Here is a 24,318-nt window from a genome sequence, read left to right as displayed (position 1 = left end):
TTAGAAGGAAAACTCTAAACATAGACTTATTCTGATATCACAAACATCAGTAAATCCCCATCGTGGCAGACAGTGAATGAAATGCATGGCTATATTCTCTAAGCATCCAAAAGCAGCACAATGTCTACATTGCTTGGAAATCTTACTCGTTTGATCCAATTTTTATAATGGATTTATAACTATTCTCCATGTAGCTCAAAAGTGATACATATCCACTTTTACCATAAGTTAAGGACTAATGTTAGAACCTTATAAACTACACAACGTATTTTTCCTGTTAAACTCATTTTTAACACATAATTGCTAGACATACTAATTTTTTTTTTAATGAGAGTTAAATTGTTTCTATCACCAGAAAATTAGGATGGAGTAGTTTCCTCATTCATTTTACCAAGTTTGCGCAAAGAATAATAAAAACACCCTCACTCCAAAGCTCAAGAATCCTTAATTACTTTTCTTTTCCTTGAGGTTAAAAAAAAAAAAACAAAAACAGTTGGAAAGCAGATTAGTAAAAATCTTCTAATACAAGAAGGTATTATGATGCCAGTTTTCTACAACTCTGGGAAACAAGTAATATGACAAGAATCAGAAATTTAAAACTTTGGAAGTTTAAGTAATCATGTCTTGTTTATTAAACGTGAATGGAAGAAGCACTTTTCTCCTCTTGAATGTTTATACCCTCTTCATCAACACTTTGCTTGCTTTCAGGCACATGGCTGGGAATATTTTAAATTCATCGCCTGTTTTGCTAAGCTGAACCATCTTGTAAAGTTCAATCTTGTCTCTAAATTGCTGCCTATTTTATTCAGGATCCAAGATGGATGACGACACTACAGTCTCCTGGGAGATCAGCCAGGCAGCACGGAAGCAAATGGAGCACAAGAATGTAAACTAGTACAGCCAGAATCTGCAGAGCCACCAAAAATACTTACACTTGTACAGCAGAGAGTCTCCATGCAGCAAAAAGAAAGGAAAAAAAAAAATTTGAATGGAAGAGAAAGCAACAGCATTACAAGAAATGGGGAGGGAGAGACACCATACACAAATAAACAGAAAAGCTACATAAAAAGCCTGCATAGCAAGGAATGAGGCAAGAATGAGGCCAAACTATTATTAGCTTAAGGCATCCAACCTAGCTTTTCTTAAGCAGAAGCACAATTACAGCTTGAAAACTGCAGAAACTCTTAAGAGATATTACCTCTTCTGCTAAGTGCGTGCAAAATGCCATCTACCAACCCCGAAAGGTATTAATCCCACTTGGGAGATGGAGATGTCATCAGCTCCAAAGGCACATAGTAGACAGAACACTGGATGGACATTAGCAAACTCCATGCAGGTGTTGGTTCTTGGGCCACAGGGCTAGTCTCAGCAACTAAGCGGGGACAACATGTCTTTGGGCACGTGTAAGCGTCCCTTCTGGGGGTCTTTACATCATTCTGTCCTCCCCACTGTAGCAGCAGCTTTGAGTTCTCTCTCCCCCTCAGTCATCAGAGCATTTCAAGCAAGGATCTGATACCAGGACCTAGCACAGTTACCTACCTATAGTGTCATTAACATTGATAGTACCTTACACCTTAGTGAGAATTTAGGTCACCTTACATTTCACATTAAATCTCTAATTAAAGAATTTTAAAAACCTCATTGGTCACCATTATTAACAGTTGTTAGGGCATTTTAATATTCTGAACATTTATAAAAGAATTTTTAAAAGCATAACAAAACCAAAAAAGTCCCATTGTAGAATGTCAGATCTTTGTGAAGATGGGGGGGCATCTTTTCCAAACTTCCTGAAAACACACTCTGAGGAAGGCCACCTACTCCATCTACCTGGGGCTGACTTTTTTCCTTCAAGTTCCTTATTTTGTGTGTGTCAATTCTTCTCAATATACAGCAGGATGAAAATACAGGGCTTCTCAGTTTGTGACTGTAAACCGGTGGGTGACACACAAGTAAAAGGCTTCCCATAACCATCACCACCATCATTATGATCATCCTCGGTATTACTTGCTTATCAGAAAGGTTTCCATCAGCAAGGTCCTGAAAAAGTCTCAATCCACAGACGTCTAATTTCTTATTTCATTAGGCAATTTTCTTCAAATACACCTCATTTTATGATACCTTAAATTAGACTGAAAACAGCCTTGCTGAATGAAAGGAGAAAAAGCACAAATGTATTTTCAAATATTCCTGAATGGCCCGAAATAAAGACTCTTGCCCCTGTCCTAACTATACATCCCCTCGAAGCTTCCTTAAAGGTGTGACTATGGATACATACATACGAGAGTTATAGCTGATGGTTAAGTCCCACAGATAATTTTAGACTTTCTCTTTGTGAAAGGTTAATTCAACATGACAAGTACTCTGTCCCAATTATCCACCTAAAGGTCATTAAATTTTAAAACATACAAAATAATACTGTTACGAATACATTATGTTTGGAACATACAAAATAAACAGGAAGCATCCAAAATTGTGACAGTGGTACTTCTGAGGAAAGGGGGAGAAGAGTGAGGCTGTCAGGAGAGGTCAAATGAGGCTACAATTTTATCAATAATGTTTCATATTATTTGAGATTCAACAAATATTACTGAGCACCTACTGTGCACTGGGAACTCTTGGAGAAGGGGCGTGGGTATAGCAGTGAAGAAGATCAACGAGGTCCCTGCATTCCTAGAGTTCATATTCTGGTATCAAAAAAACACACTGGCACGACAAAGATGCTAACGTGTTGTTTGTTCAGGTGGTGGGGACACAGGTGTTTGACATTTTTTTGGTGTGCTTTTTTGGTAATTTTGTAGGAACTCTCCAAAAAGCTTATTTAGGAACACTTAAAGGCATCACTCGGGTCACTTGGTGCTGACTGACTGCCTGGACTTACTCTGCAGACACCCCAGTAGAAGCTCATCTGCAGGACCATATGCCACCACCACTGCGGCCACCTCTTGATGGGTAATGACAAGGGACAAATTTGATCATCAGGTGGAAACTGACTGTAATATATGTGAAGAAACTTTAAAGATTCTTAAAGCAATTCAGGGTTACATGTACCAGTAACTAGTTTTACAAGTGCAGTAAACCAGTCCACTAGTTTTACAAGTGTTATTATTGCCATGAAGCGTCAAGCATAACTGCCATCTCACTAACAGGCACATGAAAAGATGCTCAACATCACTAATTACTAGAGACATGCAAATAAAAGCCATGATGCGGCATCACCTCACGCCGGTCAGAATGGCCATCATCAAAACGTCTACAAAGAACAAATGTTGGAGAAGGTGTGGAGAAAAGGGAACCAACACTGTTGGTGGGAATATAAATTGGTGCAGCCTCTGTGGAAAACAGTATGGAGGTTCCTTAGAAAACTAAAAATAGAACTACCATATGATCCAGCAATTCCACTCTTGGGCATTTATCTGGAAAAAACCGAAAACACCAAAAAGACACATGTACCCCCAAGTTGATAGCAGCATTATTTACAATAGCCAAGACATGGAAGCAACCCAAGTGCCCATCAACAGATGAGTGGATTAAGTGATATGTATACACATGGAATATTAATCAGCCATAAAAAGGAATGAAATATTGCCATCTGCAGCAACACGAATGGACCTAGAGGACAGTATAATGAAATAAATCAGACAGAAAAAGACAAATACTACGTGATATCACTTAAACGTGGAATTTAAAAAATAATACAAGTGAATGTATATCCAAACTAAAACAGACTCACAGGCACAGAAAACAAACTTGTGGTTACTAAAGGGGAGAGGGAAGTGGGGGAGGGACAAATTAGGGGTATATGATTATCAGATACAAACTACTATATATAAAATAGATACGCAACAAGGATCTACAGTATAGCCCAGGGAATTATACCCATTATCTTGTAATGACCTACAATGGAATATAATCTGCAAAAATACTGAGTCACTATGCTGTACACCTGAAACTAACACGATACTGCAAATCAACTATACTTCAATTAAAAATCAATAATAATAATTAAAAAACTAGCTGCCACCTCAACATTTAGGAGCCCAAGAAGCCAAATTAAAACAAGAACTTGGTACCGCTTCTAACTTTTTCATTTTCTTTATCACAAAACTCAGATTTGAGGGAGTAAAAAAATTCATCATGAACCTGGCTAGGATTCTCTCTAACAAAACAATGTAAATGTCTTGCTGGCCACTTTAGTAATTCATTTCAACAAGAACACGGAGATAGCGATTTGGTGTTCAAGAACTGGCCCAGACTGGGTGAGGAAGAAAAGCCGTTTTAAAAGCAAATGAGGGAGTTTACCACCAAGCACAGCAATTTAGGCAAATCTGCCCAAAGACTGCAGAGGTGCCTTTTGGCTCCCACCTCACCGGCACTCCCTCAGCTTCCGTGGGCAGAAACAGCATCACACCTATGAGGACTTCAACTATGGATAGCTGCCTAGTCAAGTATACTCACTTTTTAAAACTTTTGCAGAGATAAACTCTTTTTACAAGTTAATGGCCAAAGACATTTATTATGGGATCCTTTATCACACACCAAAAAAGTGATTTTTTCCAAGTTTTCTTTCTTTTTAATATATGGCAGAATTCTTTTTGAAACATGTTAAACAGTGTCTCAAAAATACAGAAGAGTGGAGGGCTTCCCTGGTGGCGCAGTGGTTGAGAGTCCGCCTGCCGATGCAGGGGACGCGGGTTCGTGCCCTGGTCTAGGAAGATCCCACATGCCGCGGAGCGGCTGAGCCCGTGAGCCATGGCCACTGAGCCTGCGCGTCTGGAGCCTGTGCTTCGCAACGGGAGAGGCCACAACAGTGAGAGGCCCGCGTACCGCAAAAAAAAAAAAAAATACAGAAGAGTGAAATGGAATTAACTTGGCTGAAATAGGAAAACGCCTAGAGGTTAACTCAGGAGGTTTCCTTCAAGTGACTCCTCCTTACCCTTGTGGCCACAAGCATCCCTGGGGGAAACAAAGTGAAAGTCTTTGGGTGGAAAGGATAAGCCAGGATTCTGTCTTGCTCACCTCTACATCCCCGCAGCCTGGAGAAAGCCTGGCAAGTAGTGGGCATTCAATAACTGGTGAATGAATGAGTGAACTGACCCACTGTTTTAACCCAGTGCTCCCCCGCACTTGGAGTTTATAGACTTGTTTAAAAGAGAACATCTGTCACTACTACCACCATCACTTCCATAAAGGGAATTTAGGCACAAAGATAGAAGGGCACAATCTATTATAAAGAACAGGCCTTTAAATTAGATACATTTACATTCATGTAAAGTTTTTCTCTGTTGTCCTTATTTTTCCCATTTCATGTTAGATTGATAAAAAACTTCCTAATGGACCCTAGTGGTTCAGGGATTGGTGTCCACTTCTTTAACTTCAAATACATACACCTCTTTGCTCCCCAACTATCCTTAACATTTTCAAATTTACCATAAAAATAGTATAATAAATACAGGTATACTCTTCACGTGGATTCTCTAACATTTTGTCACATTATTTCCTCCATTTTCTCTTTTTATCACTAACACACAAATTTTTGGTTGAACCATTTAAAAGTTGTTGACATCATGACATTTCACCTTTAAATACTTCTGCGTGAATATCCTAAGAAGTATATTCTCCTACATAACCATACACCTAACAAAATTAATAGCAATTACATAGTATGTATGTACATACCATGGTCCACATTCAAATTGCCCCAATTGTCCCTCACATGTCTTACAACACTCCCCCTGCCCCTTTTAGATGCAGGATCTAATGGAGAATTCACCCATTATATATGGTTATGTTTCTCTCATCTTTTTTATCTAGCAAACCCTCCTTCCCCCACCCCCAATCCTGCCTTTCTTTTTCATGATACTGACTTTCTTGAAGAATTCAGGCCAATTGTTTCACAGACTCTCCCACATTCTATATTTGTCTGATTGTCCCCCATAATTAGATTCAGGTGAACTATTTTTAGCACAGATGCCAAACGGGTGATGCTGTAAACAACTGAATCACAGCAGGTGGCACCCAGATCAAGTTGTTCCATTCTTAGTGACGCTAAATTTGATCACTTCAATAGGGCAGGAACCTCCCAACTGCTTCACAGGAAAGGTACCTTGTCCCTTGGTAATTTGTAAAGGTACCTTGTTTCTTGATAATAATAATTTTGTGAGGTGATACTTTCAGTTTATGCAGAGGAGCCCATTTGTAAACAACCATGGACAATCCTTGCCTGAATAAATGAATATAAGAGAGGTACAAAATTTCTACTTCTATCATTATTCCCACATTTTATTAGGTGCCGTTCCTCTGTAAGGATCAAATTCCCTTTTTTAAATCTTCTGTACCATCCCCTCTCTTTTATTTTCTTAGTATTACTATGGACTTAAGGATTTTTTTTTTTTTTTTTGGGGTACGCGGGCCTCTCACTGTTGTGGCCTCTCCCGTTGCAGAGCACAGGCTCCGGACGCGCAGGCTCAGCGGCCATGGCTCACGGGCCCAGCCGCTCCGCGGCATGTGGGATCTTCCCGGACCAGGGCACGAACCTGCGTCCCCTGCATCATCAGATGGACTCTCAACCACTGTGCCACCAGGGAAGCCCAAACTTAAAGATTTTTAAAAATTAATTCAATGTATCCTAAACTATTACTGTCATTACTGTTTTGGTTGCAGGGAGTATCCCACTGGAAGCCATTTCAATCTGGATTTTGTATCCTTTGCAATGATCCCACTGGACTTAGAGCCAATCCTTGCTTTCTGATTCAAGATATCCTAGTGTCATCTTGTGCTTTCCTGTGAATGAATATGGGTAATCCCCGTTTAATGAACTAGACTGTAATAATTAAATATTTCCTACCAGATTGTCATCTGAGTCAATGCTCAAGGGGAACCCAAAGTTAGTCATTATTATTTTTACCCTCAAAATATCTAACCAAACAGTATCATCACATTTGTAGTTTAAAAAGTAATTTTTATGCATTTCTACTTGTTAAAGTTTGAGGCGGTATAAATCTTACTGAGAAAATGAGATACCTAATCCTTCCTATGATGACTGTTGGAGAGCAACAATCTTTGATATCTAGGAAGAGTAGTATATGGAAGCCGTAACTCTGAGAGAGCCACTATAAATCAATGGACAAAAGGAGGAATGATGTGTAGAGATTTAGTAAGGCACCATATTTCCTACTGAATGCAACGTTAAACCCAGCTATTCACATCACACTCATTAACTTTTATATCCAGAATCTCATTTCATATAAAAGTTAAAATGGCATGATGTTAAAACAAAAACATTCCGGGAGCTGTGCTGATGAGACTGTTGGAAGATCACAGTAGAGTACTATTTTTAAACGAACATGGTTTGTTTCCTTATTTTCCAGATCCGCACAGTTTTTTTGATACAAGAAAATTAAATCTTTATCTTTGTCATGTTTTCTCCAGGAAACAGCCCACTTTTTATTCATTTTTACTAATCTTGCAACCAAGCTATAGTGGAAAGTTGGATAAACTGTCTATCAAACACACTTTTTATACGCCACTGTGATGTTGTATTACAACCAAAGAAGGATGGCTTTCAGAGCATATGTATGTAATCTCTGTTGTCCTGACTTAATATTAACTATAACAAACCCTGTCTTGTCAATGACTGTCTTTCATTAACATTTTCCAACATTTAAGGCTTCAGCATCAAATAACAGGATACAGACGGTCAACGGATTCAGTTACCTGGGGAGTGGAGGCCACACATTGCACAACCAGAAGCCCTTTCTGAGGTTCTGCTACAGTCGTGATAGAGGATGCTCTGAAATCTTTTTCAGGGAAGGGCCATTTTGGCCATGCTGAACTGGGGTATGGCATTTGGAGATTTCAACTGGGTACAGTTGACCCTTGAACAATACAGCTTTGAACTTGTGCAGGTCCACTTAAGTGGGGATTATTTTTCAATAAATACATACTACAGTACTAGTCAATCCGAGGCTGGTTGAATCCGCAGAGATGGAACAACAGACATAGAGAGTGGGCTGTACAGAGTTATAGCCCAATTTTGGGGGAGGTGTCGGTGCCCCTAACCACCGCGTTGTTCAAAGGTCCAGTGCATTCATGCAAGGGCTGAAGTGGAATGAAGGCTGCTCCCAGAGAATCCTGGCTTGACTTACAGGTACCCACCCTACTGTTCAGCTCTGGTTAGTTGATCTCCTGTCTGGGAGAGCAAAATGACCACATACCTCAATTTTGATAATCAAAGTCAGATCAGTTAGGTCTAAAGCTTGCAGCACTAGTTCCCAAGGTTAAGGCTCCACCTCACCCAGCAAGCAAAACAGAGCACCATGGAGTCATAGATAAGGACTGATCTTGAACTTTGCTGTATCATAACTTCATTCCCTCCTTAGCAAGCCTTTATTTTCAGAAGATATTTGGCTAACCCTCAAATTCTCCTAGGCAAGAAGGAAAACTGTCCAACTGAAAGTCAGGGCCAGTGGCATGGCCTAAGTAAGCAGGACTGAATTGGGGATGATCGTGTGTGTTCTCAGTAGGCAGCTTCCAGAGGCAGACAGCCCTCTCTTCTCAGTTTTTTTTGCTGCTTGTTCCCTTCAGTTCAGACACCTACAACTCGAGCCATCACTTGCCCCATTATTTCAAAAGGTGGGATTTGCTACCACAGGTTAGAATCCCTCCCAGTTCACTAAGAGGAAGAGTAAAACCCCGGAGGGACAGAATTAGCCTGCAGTTAAGAGACACCACCCACCAAACTCTCAGTGCAAACCCTCCGTGAAAAGGCTCTTCCCCAACCCAACCTTCCCTTGACTTTTCTTCCAGTGACCTGGTCCAGCCTGAAGACCAGGGATGCAGCAGAGAGGGTACAGGCTTGGGAACTGGATCATTTGGAGTTGAGCCCTCCGCTCTGGCTACCCCTAAACCAGCCATGTGATATGGGGCAAGTATATTAACATCTCTGAGCTCTCATCTGAAAAACAGGTTAAAAGAGTTACCACATATGGCTGCCATGACAAAGCAGAGGGCACAGTGCATGTCTCACAGCAGGTACGTGGTTTTCTCCTTTTTTCCTATACAACCTGCTGAGAGCTTGGATCACTGAGGATATAACCTATAATATTCTCATTAATAGAACCTCATAGGTTTAAAGATAGCATTTTCACGCCAAGAATCATTTTCTAGAGTCCCCAGAGAAATCTGTTACTGACATTTATTGCTGGCATTAGCTGTACAGAATTCAAAGACGTAACTCCCGTACCCTCAAGGAGCATAGAATCTAGCAGGAAAAGTTGAGCTAAGCAAGGAACTGCAGTGCAAAGCCAAGGCATTAAACAAAATGTACTGAGCAATTATTACGTGCCAGGTACTGGGCACTAGATACTGGGGTTATGTTGTCCAAGTACAATCCCAGTCCCTGCCCTCTAGGAGCGTATGCTCCAGTGTGGGGAGATGGCAAAAAGTACCTACATGAGTAAACAACATCATTTCAAGTACTGATAAGTGCTGAGCAGATAAAACAGGATAATATGGTAGAGAGGCTGGAGTGTTTCTTCGGCTCGGAGAGTCAAGGAAAACTTTTGAGAGATCTGAGTTAAGACCTGAGTGGTGGGGAAAAGGTAGCTGAGGGAAGGTCTGGTAAAGCGTGTTCCAAGCTGAAGGAAGAAAAGGATAAGATGGGAACCAGGGCATGTTCTAGAGAAAAGCAATGAGGCTACAGTGGCCTGAGGGAAGTGAACAAAGGAGAGAGTAGAGCATAGAGAGATGGAGGCCAGATCACGGAGGACCTTGTGAACCCCGTGGGGAAGAGACTCCATTTATTCTGGGTGCAATGGGAAGTCATCAAAGGGTTTGACACCTCACACATTGATCTGTTCTCTACTTTAGAAAGTTCCTGGGCTACTGAGAGGGGATTGATTGCAGAGAGGCCAGAGTGGAAGCATAAGTTTAAGCTACAAGTCTATTTCAGGAATACAGGCAAGGGTGGCTAGGGTGAGGGGCCGGAGTGGATACGGACAGGAAGGGAAAGGGTAAACTGAGACTGACTGTGGAGTTAGGAATAAACGGGTAGAATAGAAGGTGGTGTCCCACACTGAGAAAACGAATGCTCCAGTAGGGGAAGGGGAAATCAATGATTCTGTTTTGGACACATTAAGTTTGAGATACCCAGTAGACATCTAATTGAGATGTCGACTAGGCAGATGAATACACAAGTCTGCAGCTCAAGGTAAACTGAGATAAATGTCATGAATGTAGGAAAAGAAAAGTGCTTATAGAGTTGAAGGGACAGCGGTCAGGCGAGGGAAGGTGTCTGGTGAGTGCATTTGTACCATGGCTGTGCATGGATGACTTACCAATCCAGCCCTGGCTACTGAGCTCTGAGGCCGCCTCTACAACTCCCTACTGGACATCTCAAGCCAGGGTCTTGCAAACGCCTCACCTCAACATAACCAAAACGGGAATCACTAATGTCTGTTTCCGCCAAAATCTGCCCCTTCTCCCATATTCCTCACCTTCAGTGTTGCCTTCAAAATAAATAAACAATATAGAAACAAGTAAACCCTTAGCGAGCTCTACAAGGCTCTTTGTGATATGGCCTCCACCCTCATCACCTATCCTCTCTCCTACCCTTTATTCCCATTGTATCATAATCCCACAATAGTTCCTCAAATCGTGTTGCTCTCTCCTCACTCCAAGCCTCTCTATAAGTACTATTCTCTCTGCTAAATTTACTTACTCATTTTCCTCTCGGCCAACTTCTCCTCAAATGCTAACTCTCATTGTACCAACGGTTACTAAGGGCCTTATTATGTACCAAGCATGACGCTCAGAACTTTCCTCCAGGATGGCTTCCTTGACAACAGCCCTCCCCAGGCTGGGCTGGGCATCCCTTCTCTCCATAGCAACCTACACATCTCTATCAGAGCTCTTTCCCACCATATCGCATATTTCAGTGTATTAATGCATAACCACCTCAGGCCAAAAGAAAACTGAGGCTCATGCAGAACATGAAGTTGCTTTTTGATTTGTTTTGTTTTTGTTTTTGTTTTTTCTTCATTTATTCCCCAGCCTCCCAGCCCATGCCCTGGCAAACAGTTCTCTACTCAGTTCCTATGAGCGTGACTCCTTTCTTTCTTTCTTTTTTTTGAATTTTTTTTTATTTTTTTATACAGCAGACTCTTACTAGTCATCCATTTTATACACATCAGTGTATACATGTCAATCCCAATCGCCAAATTCAGCACACCACCATCCCCACCCCACCCCCACGGCTTTCCCCCTTTAGTGTCCACACGTTTGTTCTCTACATCTGTGTCTCAATTTCTGTCCTGCAAACCAGTTCATCTGTACCATTTTTCTAGGTTCCACATACATCTGTTAATATACGATATTTGTTTTTCTCTTTCTGACTTACTTCACTCTGTATGACAGTCTCTAGATCCAACCACGTCTGTACAAATGACCCAATTTCATTCCTTTCTATGGCTGAGTAATATTCCATTGTATATATGTACCACATCTTCTTTTTCCATTCATCTGTCGACGGGCATTTAGGTTGCTTTCATGACCTGGCTATTGTAAATAGTGCTGCAATGAACATTGGGGTGCATGTGTCTTTTTGAATTATGGTTTTCTCTGGGTATATGCCCTGTAGGGGGATTGCTGAGTCACATGGTAATTCTATTTTTATTTTTATAAGGAACCTCCATACTGTTCTCCGTAGTGGCTGTATCAATTTACATTCCCACCAACAGTGCAAGAGGGTTCCCTTTTCTCCACACCCTCTCCATCATTTGCTGTTTGTAGATTTTCTGATGATGCCCATTCTAACTGGTGTGAGGTGATACCTCACTGTAGTTTTGATTTGCATTTCTCTAATAATTAGTGATGATGGGCAGCTTTTCATGTGCTTCCTGGCCATCTGTATGCCTTCTTTGGAGAAATGTCTATTTAGGTCTTCTGACCATTTTGGGATTGGGCTTTTTTAAAATATTGAGCTGCATAAGCTGTTTATATATTTTGGAGATTAATCCTTTGTCCGTTGATTTGTTTGCAAATATTTTCTGCCTTTTTACTTCTTCTTTTCCAATTTGTATTCCTTTTACTTCTTTTTCTTCTCTGATTGCTGTGGCTAGGACTTCCAAAACTATGTTGAATAACAGCAGTGAGAGTGGACATCCTTGTCTTGTTCCTGATTTAGAGGAAATGCTTTCAGTTTTTCACCACTGAGAATGATATTTGCTGTGGGTTTGTCATATATGGCCTTTATTGAGGTAGGTCCCCTCTAGCCTTTAATGAGGTAGGTCCCCTCTGTGCCCATTTTCTGGAGTGCTCTTACTATGAATGGGTGTTGAATTGTCTCAAAAGCTTTTTCTGCATCTATTGAGATGATCATATGGTTTTTCTTCTTCAATTTGTTAATATGGTGTATCACGTTGATTGATTTGCTTATATTGAAGAATCCTTGCATCACTGGGATAAATCCCACTTGATCATGGTGTATGATCCTTTTAATGTGTTGTTGGATTCTGTTTGCTAGTATTCTGTTGAGGATTTTTGCATCTATATTCATCAGTGATATTGGTCTGTAATTTTTTTGTAGTGTCGTCATCTGGTTTTGGTATCAGGGTGATGGTGGTCTCATAGAATGAGTTTGGGAGTGTTCCTTCCTCTGCAATTTTTTGGAAGAGTTTGAGAAGGATGGGGGTTAGCTCTTCTCTAAATGTTTGATACAATTCACCTGTGAAGCCATATGGTCCTGGACTTTTGTTTGTTGGAAGATTTTTAATCACAGTTTCAATTTCATTACTTGTGATTGGTCTGTTCATATTTTCTATTTCTTCCTGGTTCAGTCTTGGGAGGTTATACCTTTCTAAGAATTTGTCCATTTCTTCCAGGTTGTACCTTTTACTGGCATAGAGCTGCCTGTAGTAGTCTTAGGATGCTTTGTATTTCTGCGGTATCTGTTGTAACTTCTTTTTCATTTCTAATTTTATTAATTTCAGTCCTCTCCCTTTCTCCTGATGAGTCTGGCTAATGGTTTATCAATTTTGTTTATCTTCTCAAAGAACCAGCTTTTAGTTTTATTGATCTTTGCTATTATTTTGTTTCTATTTCATTTATTTCTGCTCTGATCTTTATGATTTCTTTCCTTCTGCTAACTTTGGGTTTTGTTTGTTCTTCTTTCTCTAGTTCCTTTAGGTGTAAGGTTAGATTGTTTATTTGAAATTTTTATTCTTTCTTGAGGTAGGCTTGTATAGCTATAAACTTCCCTCTTAGAACTGCTTTTGCCACATCCCATAGGTTTTGGATCATCGTGTTTTCACTGTCATTTGTTTCTAGCTATTTTTTAATTTCCTCTTTGATTTCTTCAGTGATTGCTTGGTTATTTAGTCATGTATTGTTTAGCCTCCATCTGTTTTTTTTTACATTTTTTTCCCTGTAATTGATTTCTAATCTCGTAGCACTGTAGTCAGAAAAGATGCTTCATATGATTTCAATTTTCTTAAATTTACTGAGGCTTGATTTGTGACCCAAGATGTGATCTATCCTGGAGGATGTTCCATGTGCACTTGAAAAGAAAGTGTAATCTGCTGTTTTTTGGATGGAATGTCCGATAAATATCAATTAAATCTATCTGGTCCATTGTCTCATTTAAAGATTGTGTTTCCTTATTAATTTTCTGTCTGGATGATCTGTCCAATGGTGTAAGTGAGGTGTTAAAGTCCCCAGGTATTATTGTGTCACTGTCGATTTCCTCTTTTAGAGCTATTAGCAGTTGCCTCATGTATTGAGGTGCTCCTATGTTGGGTGCACATATATTTTTAATTGTTGTATCTTCTTCTTGGATTAATCCCTTGATCATTATGTAGTGTCCTTCCTTGTCTCTTGTAACATTCTTTATTTTAAGGTCTATTTTATCTGATATGAGTATTGCTACTCCAACTTTCTTTTGATTTCCATTTGCATGGAATATCTTTTTCCATCCCCTCACTTTCACAGTCTGTATGTGTCCCTAGGTCTGAAGTGGGTCTCTTGTAGACAGCATATATATGGGTCTTGTTTTTGTATCCATTCAGCAAGCCTGTGTCTTTTGGTTGTAGCATTTAATCCATTCATGTTTAAGGCAATTATCGATATGTACATTCCTATTACCATTTTCTTAATGGTTTGGGGTTTGTTTTTGTAGGTCCTTTTCTTCTCTTGTGTTTCCCACTTAGAGAAGTTCCTTTAGCACTTGTTGTAGAGCTGGTTTGATGGTGCTGAATTCTCTTTTCTTTGCTTGTCTGTACAGCTTTTGATTTCTCCATCAAATCTGAATGAGATCTTTGCTGGGTAGAGTAATCTTGGTTATAGGTTTTTCCCTTTCATCACGTTAAGTATATCATGCCACTTCCTTCTGGCTTGTAGAGTTTCGGCTGAGAAGTCAGCCTTTAACCTCATGGGAGTTCCCTTGTATGTTACTTGTTGTTTTTCCCTTGCTGCTTTCAATAATTTTTCTTTGTCTTTAATTTTTGCCAATTTGATTACTATGTGTCTCGGCATGTTTCTCCTGGAGTTTATCCTGTATGGGACTCTCTGCGATTCCTGCACTTGGGTGGCTATTTCCTTTCCCATGTTAGGGAAGTTTTCGACTATAATCTCTTCAAATATTTTCTCGGGTCCTTTCTCTTTCTCCTTCTGGGACCCCTATAATGTGAATATTGTTGCATTTAATGTTGTCCCAGAGGTCTCTTAGGCTGTCTTCATTTCTTTTCATTCTTTTTTCTTTATTCTGTTCCGCAGCAGTGAATTCCACCATTTTGTCTTCCAGGTCACTTATCCACCATTCTTCTGCCTCAGTTATTCTGCTATTGATTCCTTCTAGTGTATTGTTCATTTCAATTACTGTATTGTTCATCTCTGTTTGTCTTTAATTCTTCTAGGTCTTTGTTAAACATTTCTTGCGTCTTCTCGATCTTTGCCTCCATTCTTTTTCTGAGGTCCTGAATCATCTTCACTATCATTGTTCTGAATTCTTTTTCTGGAAGTTTGCCTATCTCCACTTCATTTAGTTGTTTTTCTGGGATTTTATCTTGTTCCTTCATCTGGTGCATAGCCCTCTGCCTTTTCAGCTTCTCTATTCTTTCTGTGAATGTGGTTTTTGTTCCACAGGCTGCAGGATTGTAGTTCTTCTTGCTTCTGTTGTCTGCCCTCTGGTGGATGAGGCTTAGAGGCTTGTGCAAGTTTCCTGATGGGAGGGACTGGTGGTGGGAGCTGGCTGTTGCTCTGGTGGGCAGAACTCAGTAAAACTTTAATCCACTTGTCTGTCGATGGGTGGGGCTGGATTCCCTCCCTGTTGGTTGTTTGGCCTGAGGCGACCCAACACTGGAGCCTACCCGGACTCTTTGGTGGGGCTAATGGCAGACTCTGGGAGGGCCCACGCCAAGGAGTACTTCCCAGAACTTCTGCTGCCAGTGTCCTTGTCCTCACGATGAGACAGAGCCACCTCCCGCCTCTACAGGAGACCCTCCAACACTAGCAGGTAGGTCTGGTTCAGTCTCCTCTGGGTCACTGCTCCTTCCCCTAGGTCCTGATGCACACACTACTTTGTGTGTGCCCTCCAAGAGTGGAGTCTCTGTTTCCCCCAATCCTGGCAAAGTCCTGCAATCAAATCCCACTAGCCTTCAAAGTCTGATTCTCTAGGAATTCCTCCTCCCGTTGCCAGAACCCCAGGTTGGGAAGCCTGACGTGGGGTTCAGAACCTTCACTCCAGTGGGTGGACTGCTGTGGTATAAGTATTCTCCAGTCTGTGAGTCACCCACCCAGTGGTTATGGGATTTGATTTTGCTGTGATTGCGCCCCTCCTATCATCTCATTGTGGCTTCTCCTTTGTCTTTGGATGTGGGGTATCTTTTTTGGTGAGTTCCAGTGTCTTCCTGTCGATGACTGTTCAGCAGTTAGTTGTGATTCCAGTGTTCCTTGTTTTGTTTTTAATGAGTAAATTAGGATAAAAATGGGAAATAAGTGAAGCCAGAACTAAGACTGAATACAACAAACTATACTTCTTTAGGCCTGGAACTGCACCCACACCCCTAGTTTTTTGATGTGGACCATTTTTAAAGTCTCTATTGAATTTGTTACAGTATTGCTTCTGTTTTATGTTTTTGGTTTTTTGGCCACGAGGCATATGGGATCTTAGCTCCCCAACCAGGGATCAAACCCACACCCCCTGCATTGGAAGGCAAAGTCCTAACCACTGGACCGCCAAGCAAGTCCCAGGCCCAGAACCCTTTTAATATGTCAAGTGCACATACAGCTCTGAGCCTCTCAACTTTACAGTACAAAAGGCAGGCATAAGTCATAGCACAATTCACTGTGTCTGAGACAGAGCAAACTAATGGCTCCAGGTTTCCACTCCTCTTGACAAAGAACTGCAATTTCTTCTGCATAGATTTGCAACAAAGGCATCTTGGGATGAAACTGAACAGTGCCCACAACAGTGGTACAGACAGTAGAAAGAGCACATATGGTAACAATTTTTATAGGGATATTAAAGCGGCCCTTAATGAAAGTCAATGACATGATGCAAAAGCACAACACAGTAAGAGTAATGCTGTGAGGCCCAAAACAATAGGAAAAAAAGGGGTCGAGTCTATTTAGCATTGACTCTCCAGGGCACCATACCCTCTGCTACCCCCGAATCTCTGTTCAAGGCCCTTCTGGACCTTGGTCTTGAAGGAATGAGATCTGGAATGTGCTTCTGGCACTTCCACAAAGGGCTGTCAAGAAAATTACTAGAAATTTTAAGGAACATACATTTTAGCTGAATTATACAGATGGTATCATAGTTCTGAAATTTAGAATTTGGAAATTAAGAGGTTTTCATATGTTGCTTTCTAGTGGTTAATAAGTTAAGCCTCCATTTTTCCAGAGTGATATCAATATGAAAATGACAGTACAGAATAAATAAAACTGTAAGAGGAAACAAACAGTTAGGACTTGAATCACCTTCTGTGTACAGTTAATATCAGTGTGACTAATTTTAAATGAGATATCGACTTAATAGTCTGTGCTTGGCAACACTGTTAATAGATTAGTTCAATTAATAACTGTTGGTACGTGAAAATGAGGTGATTTGTTTAAAAATAAAATATCATTTTGACCAAGACAAATGGATCTTCACTGAATTTTAATCTATATTAAAAAGCTTAAAAATTATATATGTAAATTTGAGGTTGAATTTGTTAAGGGAAAATAATTGCTATTTGGTCATTGGAGCAAGGATTCACAAGATATATTCTGTAACAATTCAAGCCTTTTAAAATTGTTTTCCTAGGAAAGAGCAGTAAGCATACGACCTGTTCCCCTGCATAAATATATTTTGATTTAAAACTGGTATGACACTCATTAAAATAACTGCAAGAATTACACACAATTAGTGAGCTAGTTTTGCCTAAGGAGAAGATACTGACTCTTCACCACTTGGCACATTATTCGAAACCTCAAACGTATGCAATTTTTTAAAGGTAGTAGACTATACATAGTGACAAATTGAATATGTAGACATTACCAGTCAGTAGAAGGAGAACTGTATCCTTTAATACCCCAAGGGCCAATGACAAACCAAAGCTGAAAGATATGGTGGGAAATACTGATTTCCTAAGAGCACCTGATTGCAGGAAAAGAACAGATTGTCTCCGGACAATAAAGACTCTAAGTGAATACCTGTTTCAGCTCGACATACAAGGCATGTATTTTGAAATGACAAGAAGCATATTGGAAAGCTCATTAGTCACTGTCAGCAACAAAATAACACATGGAGAGGCACAGAATGTCCCAGGGAAGCCAAAAGTAGACAGATTCATTTCTAACAACTGGATAACAATTAAGTGGATCAGATCCTTGATGCAGTTGTTTCCAATAATGTTTAAAAACTATGGGTTTACATTATGGTTAAATGGCACACATTTTTCATCTGTGTTCCTGTTCACATATTAATTTAGTATGGAAATAGTAAGCAGATATTTTGCATAAAACAATGCAGTCTGTTTACATCTAACTTGGAATTTAATTCTGATTGCAAGAAACGTACCAGATATGAAATCAGTATACAGATTATAGCAGACTGGTTAAACATGCAATGGTCTACAGACCATTGGGCGCCTGCCTTTCGGTGACCTTAGATCACCTCGGCCAAGTTACTTAATATTTCCATGCCTCAGTTTCCTCATCTGTTAAATAGAAGGTATTAACAACACCTATTCTTCATAGGTTGTCGTGAGAATTAAATTGGTTGCAATTTAATAAAAAGCTTAGACTAGTGCCTAGCATGTCATAGGTGCTATGTAAGTGTTAAATAAATGAATAAGAAGACTTTACAAGCCATCTGATTCCCACCCCTGGAGTTAAAGGGTTATCAGAATCTCTGGCGCTACGACAGTGGATACAGGTTGAAAAGCCCTGCAGGTTATCAGGCCCCATCAAATCATTCAATCACCCCTATTTCAGCCCTCAAAGTACAAGTTTAATAGGTGTTGATTAAGTGAAGAATTCCCTTCTAAGAAATCAATCACTGTTTCCATCTCCACGAAGGCAATCCTTAAGTTCAAACTAATATGTATTTCAACAACTAATCTACGGCTCTGAACCTTCCCTAGTGCTATCACAGCTACTGGTTCTTTAAAGAGATTTAAGCACTGAAATGGAATTGACTTTTGGACCACAGAGAAATGGAGGAAAACATAAAGATATCCAGGAACAGGGGAACGAAGAGATGCCCAGAATCTCCACTAAGTCTGTTAAAGAAATGTTCAACAATGGATTTAGTAGATACCATGAACATCACAAACAGAAAATGCCAGGATCTGTTAACAATCTTGAATCTGTAAGTAGAAGGTTGGTGATGAGTCAGAGTTACTTTGGAATGTCCTAGGGAAACTATTTCAGGGTTTTGGACTACAAACATTTTAGGGAATAAAGTTATAGCATCTCCCAGAGCAGTCACATTCAAGAGTGCTCTGGCTCCATGTGGCACAATTTCTACCTGCCAGGGATGTATAATTCCATGTGGGAAAGGTTGTATGCATGTACTTAAATGCTTCTAGAATTTTCTATGCAACAGTTTATCCTGGGTCCTTACTTCCTGGATCACTTAAGATCTAAATGCTGCCAAAGAATACATATAGGCTCATTTAGAAAATCATCACCAATTAAATGTCTCTCCCTTTGAAATATGTACTTCAAAAAATTTTTTAAATCACACCACATAAGGATAACAACTTGAAATATGTGGTAAGATGTCAATGAGAAACAAAAATGATTTGCTACTTTGATTATGAAAGGTGGCAGTGCAAGTAACTTAAAAAGCCAAATCTAATGCTCTTTCCAATTAGATGTGAGTTTGTACCACTGGCTTAGGGTAAGAAGTCCAGAGCTTAGAAAGTTGATTTTCTTTCAGAGTGGGACCTTTGCACCTGGGGTAACTGCCACCATGTAAGTGGGGCTATCTTTGGGTGGCTTAGAATCAATAGTTAGGCTGAGAGTATAGAGGAAATTATTACAGCACAAAATCCACTGACTTGCACTTTCTACACAAAAATGTTCTTTTTCATTAAACTAACATCAAACTTGGCTCTGGTTTTCTGCTACTTAACAATTCATTAGCCTGTTAAACAATGATCAAAGACAAAATTTTTAGAACTGAAAATAATGCTATTTTTAATGGCTTAAAAATTCTGCCCAAATATTTGTTTTCTTTATAGAGAGCTCTGTCTTGTCTCAACAAGACACTCGACACCAGAGGCCCTGCTTCTGGTCCTAGGATTCAGTAGGTGCTCACATCAGGAATGGCCCTAACTGCTTGCCTCCCAGCCGTCTGAACCAGAAAAAAACCACCCTTCTAACCTGGGTCATCCTTTGAGTGAAGTTCAGAGAGCTCTCCATCTAGTTCTGCCTCTTTCTGCATCATGGCAACAAGACAGTTTTTACAAAACGGAAGCCACACGGTGCTGGATGTGCCTGCAGCATGGTTTGCCCTTTGGTCCTCACAGCGGTTCTGTATCTGCATTTTTTTTTTTTAAAGTACAAACTTCCAGTTATAGTAAGTCCTGGCCATGTAAAGTACAGCATGGTGACTGTAGTTAACAATACTGTACTACGTATTTGAAGTTGCTAAGAGAGTACAGCATAAAAGTTCTCATCACAAGGAAAAAAATCGTAACTATGTGTGGTGATGATATTAAACTTGTTGCAATCACTCTGCAATATATACATACATTGAATCATTACGTTGTATACCTAAAACTAATACAATGTTATGTCAATTGTATCTTAATAAAAACTAAATTTTAAAAAAGGGTTCTTTTCCTCTATCCTCACCCCACCGACTTTAAGGAGAACAACTTTTATTTCTTTCACATAACAAAAGAAAATTAGTCAATCAAACAAAAACAAACCAAGCTTATACAATTTAAAACCACCCTTACATGAGCTAAGCCAATCTTTTTTAACCAACACTCCATCACCCAAAACCGCATGACTTATAAACTCAGAAACTCATGTTTCCTATACCCCCTTCCAACTCACACACAACCAGATAATTCTGGCAGAAAACATCATATGTAGAGTTAATTTTAAATTTTTAATTCAAATCTATTTCCTATTACTCCTTTTTTTTTAGGGTTAGCCTAAGAGGTTCCTAGAATAATTACCCTATGATAACTTAGTGTCTATTGCCTCAAAGTGTAAACAAAATTTTAAATATTTATTAAACATACATTTTATAACATACTGGATAAGCAAGTTTTAAAAAACTTGATATTCCCTCTATATAGACCAAATATATTTATAGATTTATAGTTATATATTAACAGGAAATTATTTATCTTTAGTTATACTAGAATGTTACTAGTTGAAGTATATACTAACATACTAATGTTGAAATCTAAGATACATTTTAGTCTTTCTTTGCTAGTCTCCTTGTATATGATAAGGTTTTATCTGGAGGGCATTTAACTATTTTATTCACAGATTTTAAAGATGATAGTAATGGTTTATAAATAAGGAACTACTTAAAGCATATTCTCTTCTGGGCTAGAAAAGTAGTATCAAGTCTCATCAGATCTTTGGTTTTGAAAGTTAAAAACAAGTACCATTTCTTTACAATGGCTGCATTGAAAAATTACTAAAATCAGAAGCTGATATAGAAATGTTTGGGCACATAAGTAGACCAAACCTAGTCTCACCAGCACCCTCTCAGATTATAAGAAATTACTAAAAATGAATGTTTTAGTAAAACATAAAAATACTAAATACAAAGGATGAAAACATATTTAATACAGAGGTATATACAACTATATTAATGGTAAAATGAGAAATAACTATACTAATACCACAAATTTTAGAATAATAAAAACTGACATCAAATTGTCCCCAGAAAAATGAAGTATCAACAACCTGAATACTCTAGTTTTATGGTCAGATGGATGCACCACGTGGATGCACCATATTCCATCTTCTAAAGCAGATCAAGTCAAGTCAATGAAAGAGAATATGAACTAAACAGTAAATGCAAATCTTAGAGTGTACCCCAAAATTATGTAAAGAAAAAACAGGAAGAAGCAAGAGATTTTTAAAAAAAACCTATAGGGCCAACAAAGAGATAATCATCCTATGTATTTTTTTGGGGAAAAAGTCCTTCCCCACGTTTTTCTGAAGGCTTATTTAAACGTATTTCCCATCACAAATGACCTTTAAAAGGTAAATAAATAATTTCTCCTAATTAATTTAGGAATTCCCACCCCCCACTATAGCTTTAGGGACAGATCCAAGTTTTATGTTCACTGCAATCTTCACAATTTTTCATTTTTTGGGGGAGGTGAGTGGGGTGGGTGGAGGTACTCGTTAAGAAAAGTTTTACAAAATTACAGATAAAAAGTGAGCTATAGGGCCTTCGTGGGAACCAGAAGGTTAAGCTTCATCGGTGTCATTAACAGACTATATACAGCAACAAGTTTTTGAAAGAACTGTCTCTGCAGGGAAGTTTTATTTGGTCTGGTTTGTAAAGGTGAGATTTAAAAAAAAAAAACAATAGCAAATCCAGTGAATGGGATAATGCTGTCACCAAAAGATGTGCCTTACCATACAAGTATCCAGATCTTCCAAACGTTCTATCTCTGTGAGCTCCTCCACCATGATGATGGAGCGTTTAACGGGCTTCTCCTCAGGCAGCTCGATCTCCAAGGAATCTTGCTGAGGAAGGGCCTTGCCACGTCTGCTGAAATGGTCGGCCTACAGAGTCAAGACACACCCAAGGAGAAATGAAAGCCCAGAGGCACAGGAACAGCAGGTCAGCTGAATTCCAGAAGATACCTTCCACAAGGTGGCACAGTGAAGGATACTGTCTGCACTTGGTTAATGGCGGCTCTTAATACATTCACACTGGAGTAAGTTAACCTCTTTTATCATCTTTCTTTGGAAGGTAGAGTATTTTAAACAAGAAATTACAAAATCTCCTTTTAAACATCTTTTGAGACATTAGTTGAAAAGTAGGTAATTCACATATCTTTGCCATGTTCGTGTAAATATGCACGAAGTGGGCATGTATTTTCGTTTTCCAAAAGATGCGTAATGAACGTTTTCAGGAAGCTGATGGGATTTTTTTCAGCTTTCAGTCTTCAATACAATCACCTAAATGTCCGTCGACAGATGAACGCATAAAGAAGATGTGGCACATATATACAATGGAATATTACTCAGCCATAAAAAGAAACGAAACTGAGTTATTTGTAGTGAGGTGGATGGACCTAGACTCTGTCATACAGAGTGAAATAAGTCAGAAAGAGAAAAACACATACCACATGCTAACACATATATATGGAATCTAAAGAAAAAAATGGTACTGATGAACCTAGTTGCAGGGCAGGAATAAAGATGTAGACGTAGGGAATAGATCTGAGGACACGGCGGGGAAGGGGAAGCTGGGATGAAGTGAGAGAGTGGCATGGACATATATACACTACCGAGTGTAAAACAGATAGCTAGTGGGAAGCAGCTACATAGCACAGGGAGGTCAGCTCAGTGCTTTGTGACCACCTAGAGGGGTGGGATAGGGAGGGAGGGAGGGAGGCTCAAGAGGGAGGAGATATGGGGACGTATGTAAGCATGTGGCTGATTCACTTTGGTATAGAACAGAAACTAACACAATACTGTGAAGCAATTATACTCCAATAAAGATTTATTAAAAAAAAAAAACACTAGAAAGGAAAGAAGTCAAAGGGGAAGGAAAGATTGAAGTCGCTGGATTAGACCCACAACCATAGCAACTCGGGGCTGGTCTGGACGCTGATTCCAACATCTTAACTGGAAGAAGACATCTCTGAGTCAACTGGGGAAATCTGAATATAAAATGGATTCTAACTGGTAATAAGGAATCTTTGATTTTGTTAGGTGTGACTGTTTCGGCAATCATGTAAATATCATGGTGCCAGTTAGAGACACCTTCTGAAGTATTTACAGCAAAATGGCATGGTATACGAGAGATGCTTTAAAATAGGCCAGAAAAAAGTGGGGGGGTGGGCGGGGAGAAGAGAGAGGTAGGTAGAAAAAGCAAAGACAGATCAGCAAAATATTGGGATAACTGTTAAAACTGAATAGTGGGCAAAGGAGGGCTCATTGTCATACTTTCTCTGTTCTTGTCTGTGTTTGAAATTTTCCATAATAAAAATGTTTTCTCCCCCTTGGGGAAAAAAAAAGTAAGTGAAGCATGATGTCATTGCTACCAACATTACTGGTGGAAATATATAAGGGAAATTTAAACCAGAAAAATAACTGACACAGGGTAAATGAGGAGACCACTTAGTACAAAAGAAAATAAGAAGCATTCTTTTTTGTTAATTTTATTTCGTATTTCCTCTGAAAGAATTTCTTTCTATATCTAGGGCTCAAAAGTATCTAATGAGGGGAAATAAAATGATTCCAACCTTCACTATTTTTAAAGGACTGAAAGGAAAGAAACTGCTAATAAAATTTTAATTATTGCTAGCTTTCATTGTTTTCATGTAATAATTATATTTTACATGACTTATTAATTACCAGTGTTGTACTTTAGATAAACCTAAAAAGTAAATGGTAAGAGATGAAATAAACTGGGCTGAAATTAATAAGCTCCAGTGCTGAGCTGATTCATCACCAGGAACTTTGAAACGTTGAGAACCAGTTGACAATTCTATGGAACCTTCGGGAATATTTCTAAACTTAAGTCGGAGAAAATATGAATGCTACTGGAACGTCTTTGAAAGCAGTATTTCATTTTGGAGGTACAATTTCTCTCACACAGCAGTTAAGCTCTCAACTTAC

General features: G+C 39.3%; 1 protein-coding gene and 1 long non-coding RNA gene across 4 annotated transcripts in view; one reads left to right on the top strand and one right to left on the bottom strand.

Moving 5' to 3' along the window:
- Nucleotides 1-24,318, bottom strand: part of CARMIL1 (capping protein regulator and myosin 1 linker 1) — a 319,600-nt gene that overhangs the window by 35,274 nt on the left and 260,008 nt on the right. For all 3 annotated transcript variants that reach the window (XM_024751952.1, XM_024751953.1, XM_024751954.1), the window contains exon 29: nucleotides 22,102-22,251. In XM_024751952.1, coding sequence (XP_024607720.1) covers nucleotides 22,102-22,251 — 150 coding nt within the window. The remainder of the gene's footprint in view (nucleotides 1-22,101; nucleotides 22,252-24,318) is intronic.
- On the top strand, nucleotides 15,397-20,066 carry LOC112404131 (uncharacterized). Its single transcript, XR_003004051.1, has 3 exons — nucleotides 15,397-15,505; nucleotides 18,621-18,847; nucleotides 19,725-20,066. It is a non-coding gene; the product is annotated as an uncharacterized LOC112404131 (long non-coding RNA).

Source organism: Neophocaena asiaeorientalis, unplaced genomic scaffold (genome assembly GCF_003031525.2).
Source record: "Neophocaena asiaeorientalis asiaeorientalis breed wild unplaced genomic scaffold, Neophocaena_asiaeorientalis_V1.1 scaffold165, whole genome shotgun sequence".
Lineage (NCBI taxonomy): Eukaryota > Metazoa > Chordata > Mammalia > Artiodactyla > Phocoenidae > Neophocaena > Neophocaena asiaeorientalis.
Note: the sequence above shows the minus strand (reverse complement) of the source record. Positions and strands in the feature narration are given on the sequence as shown.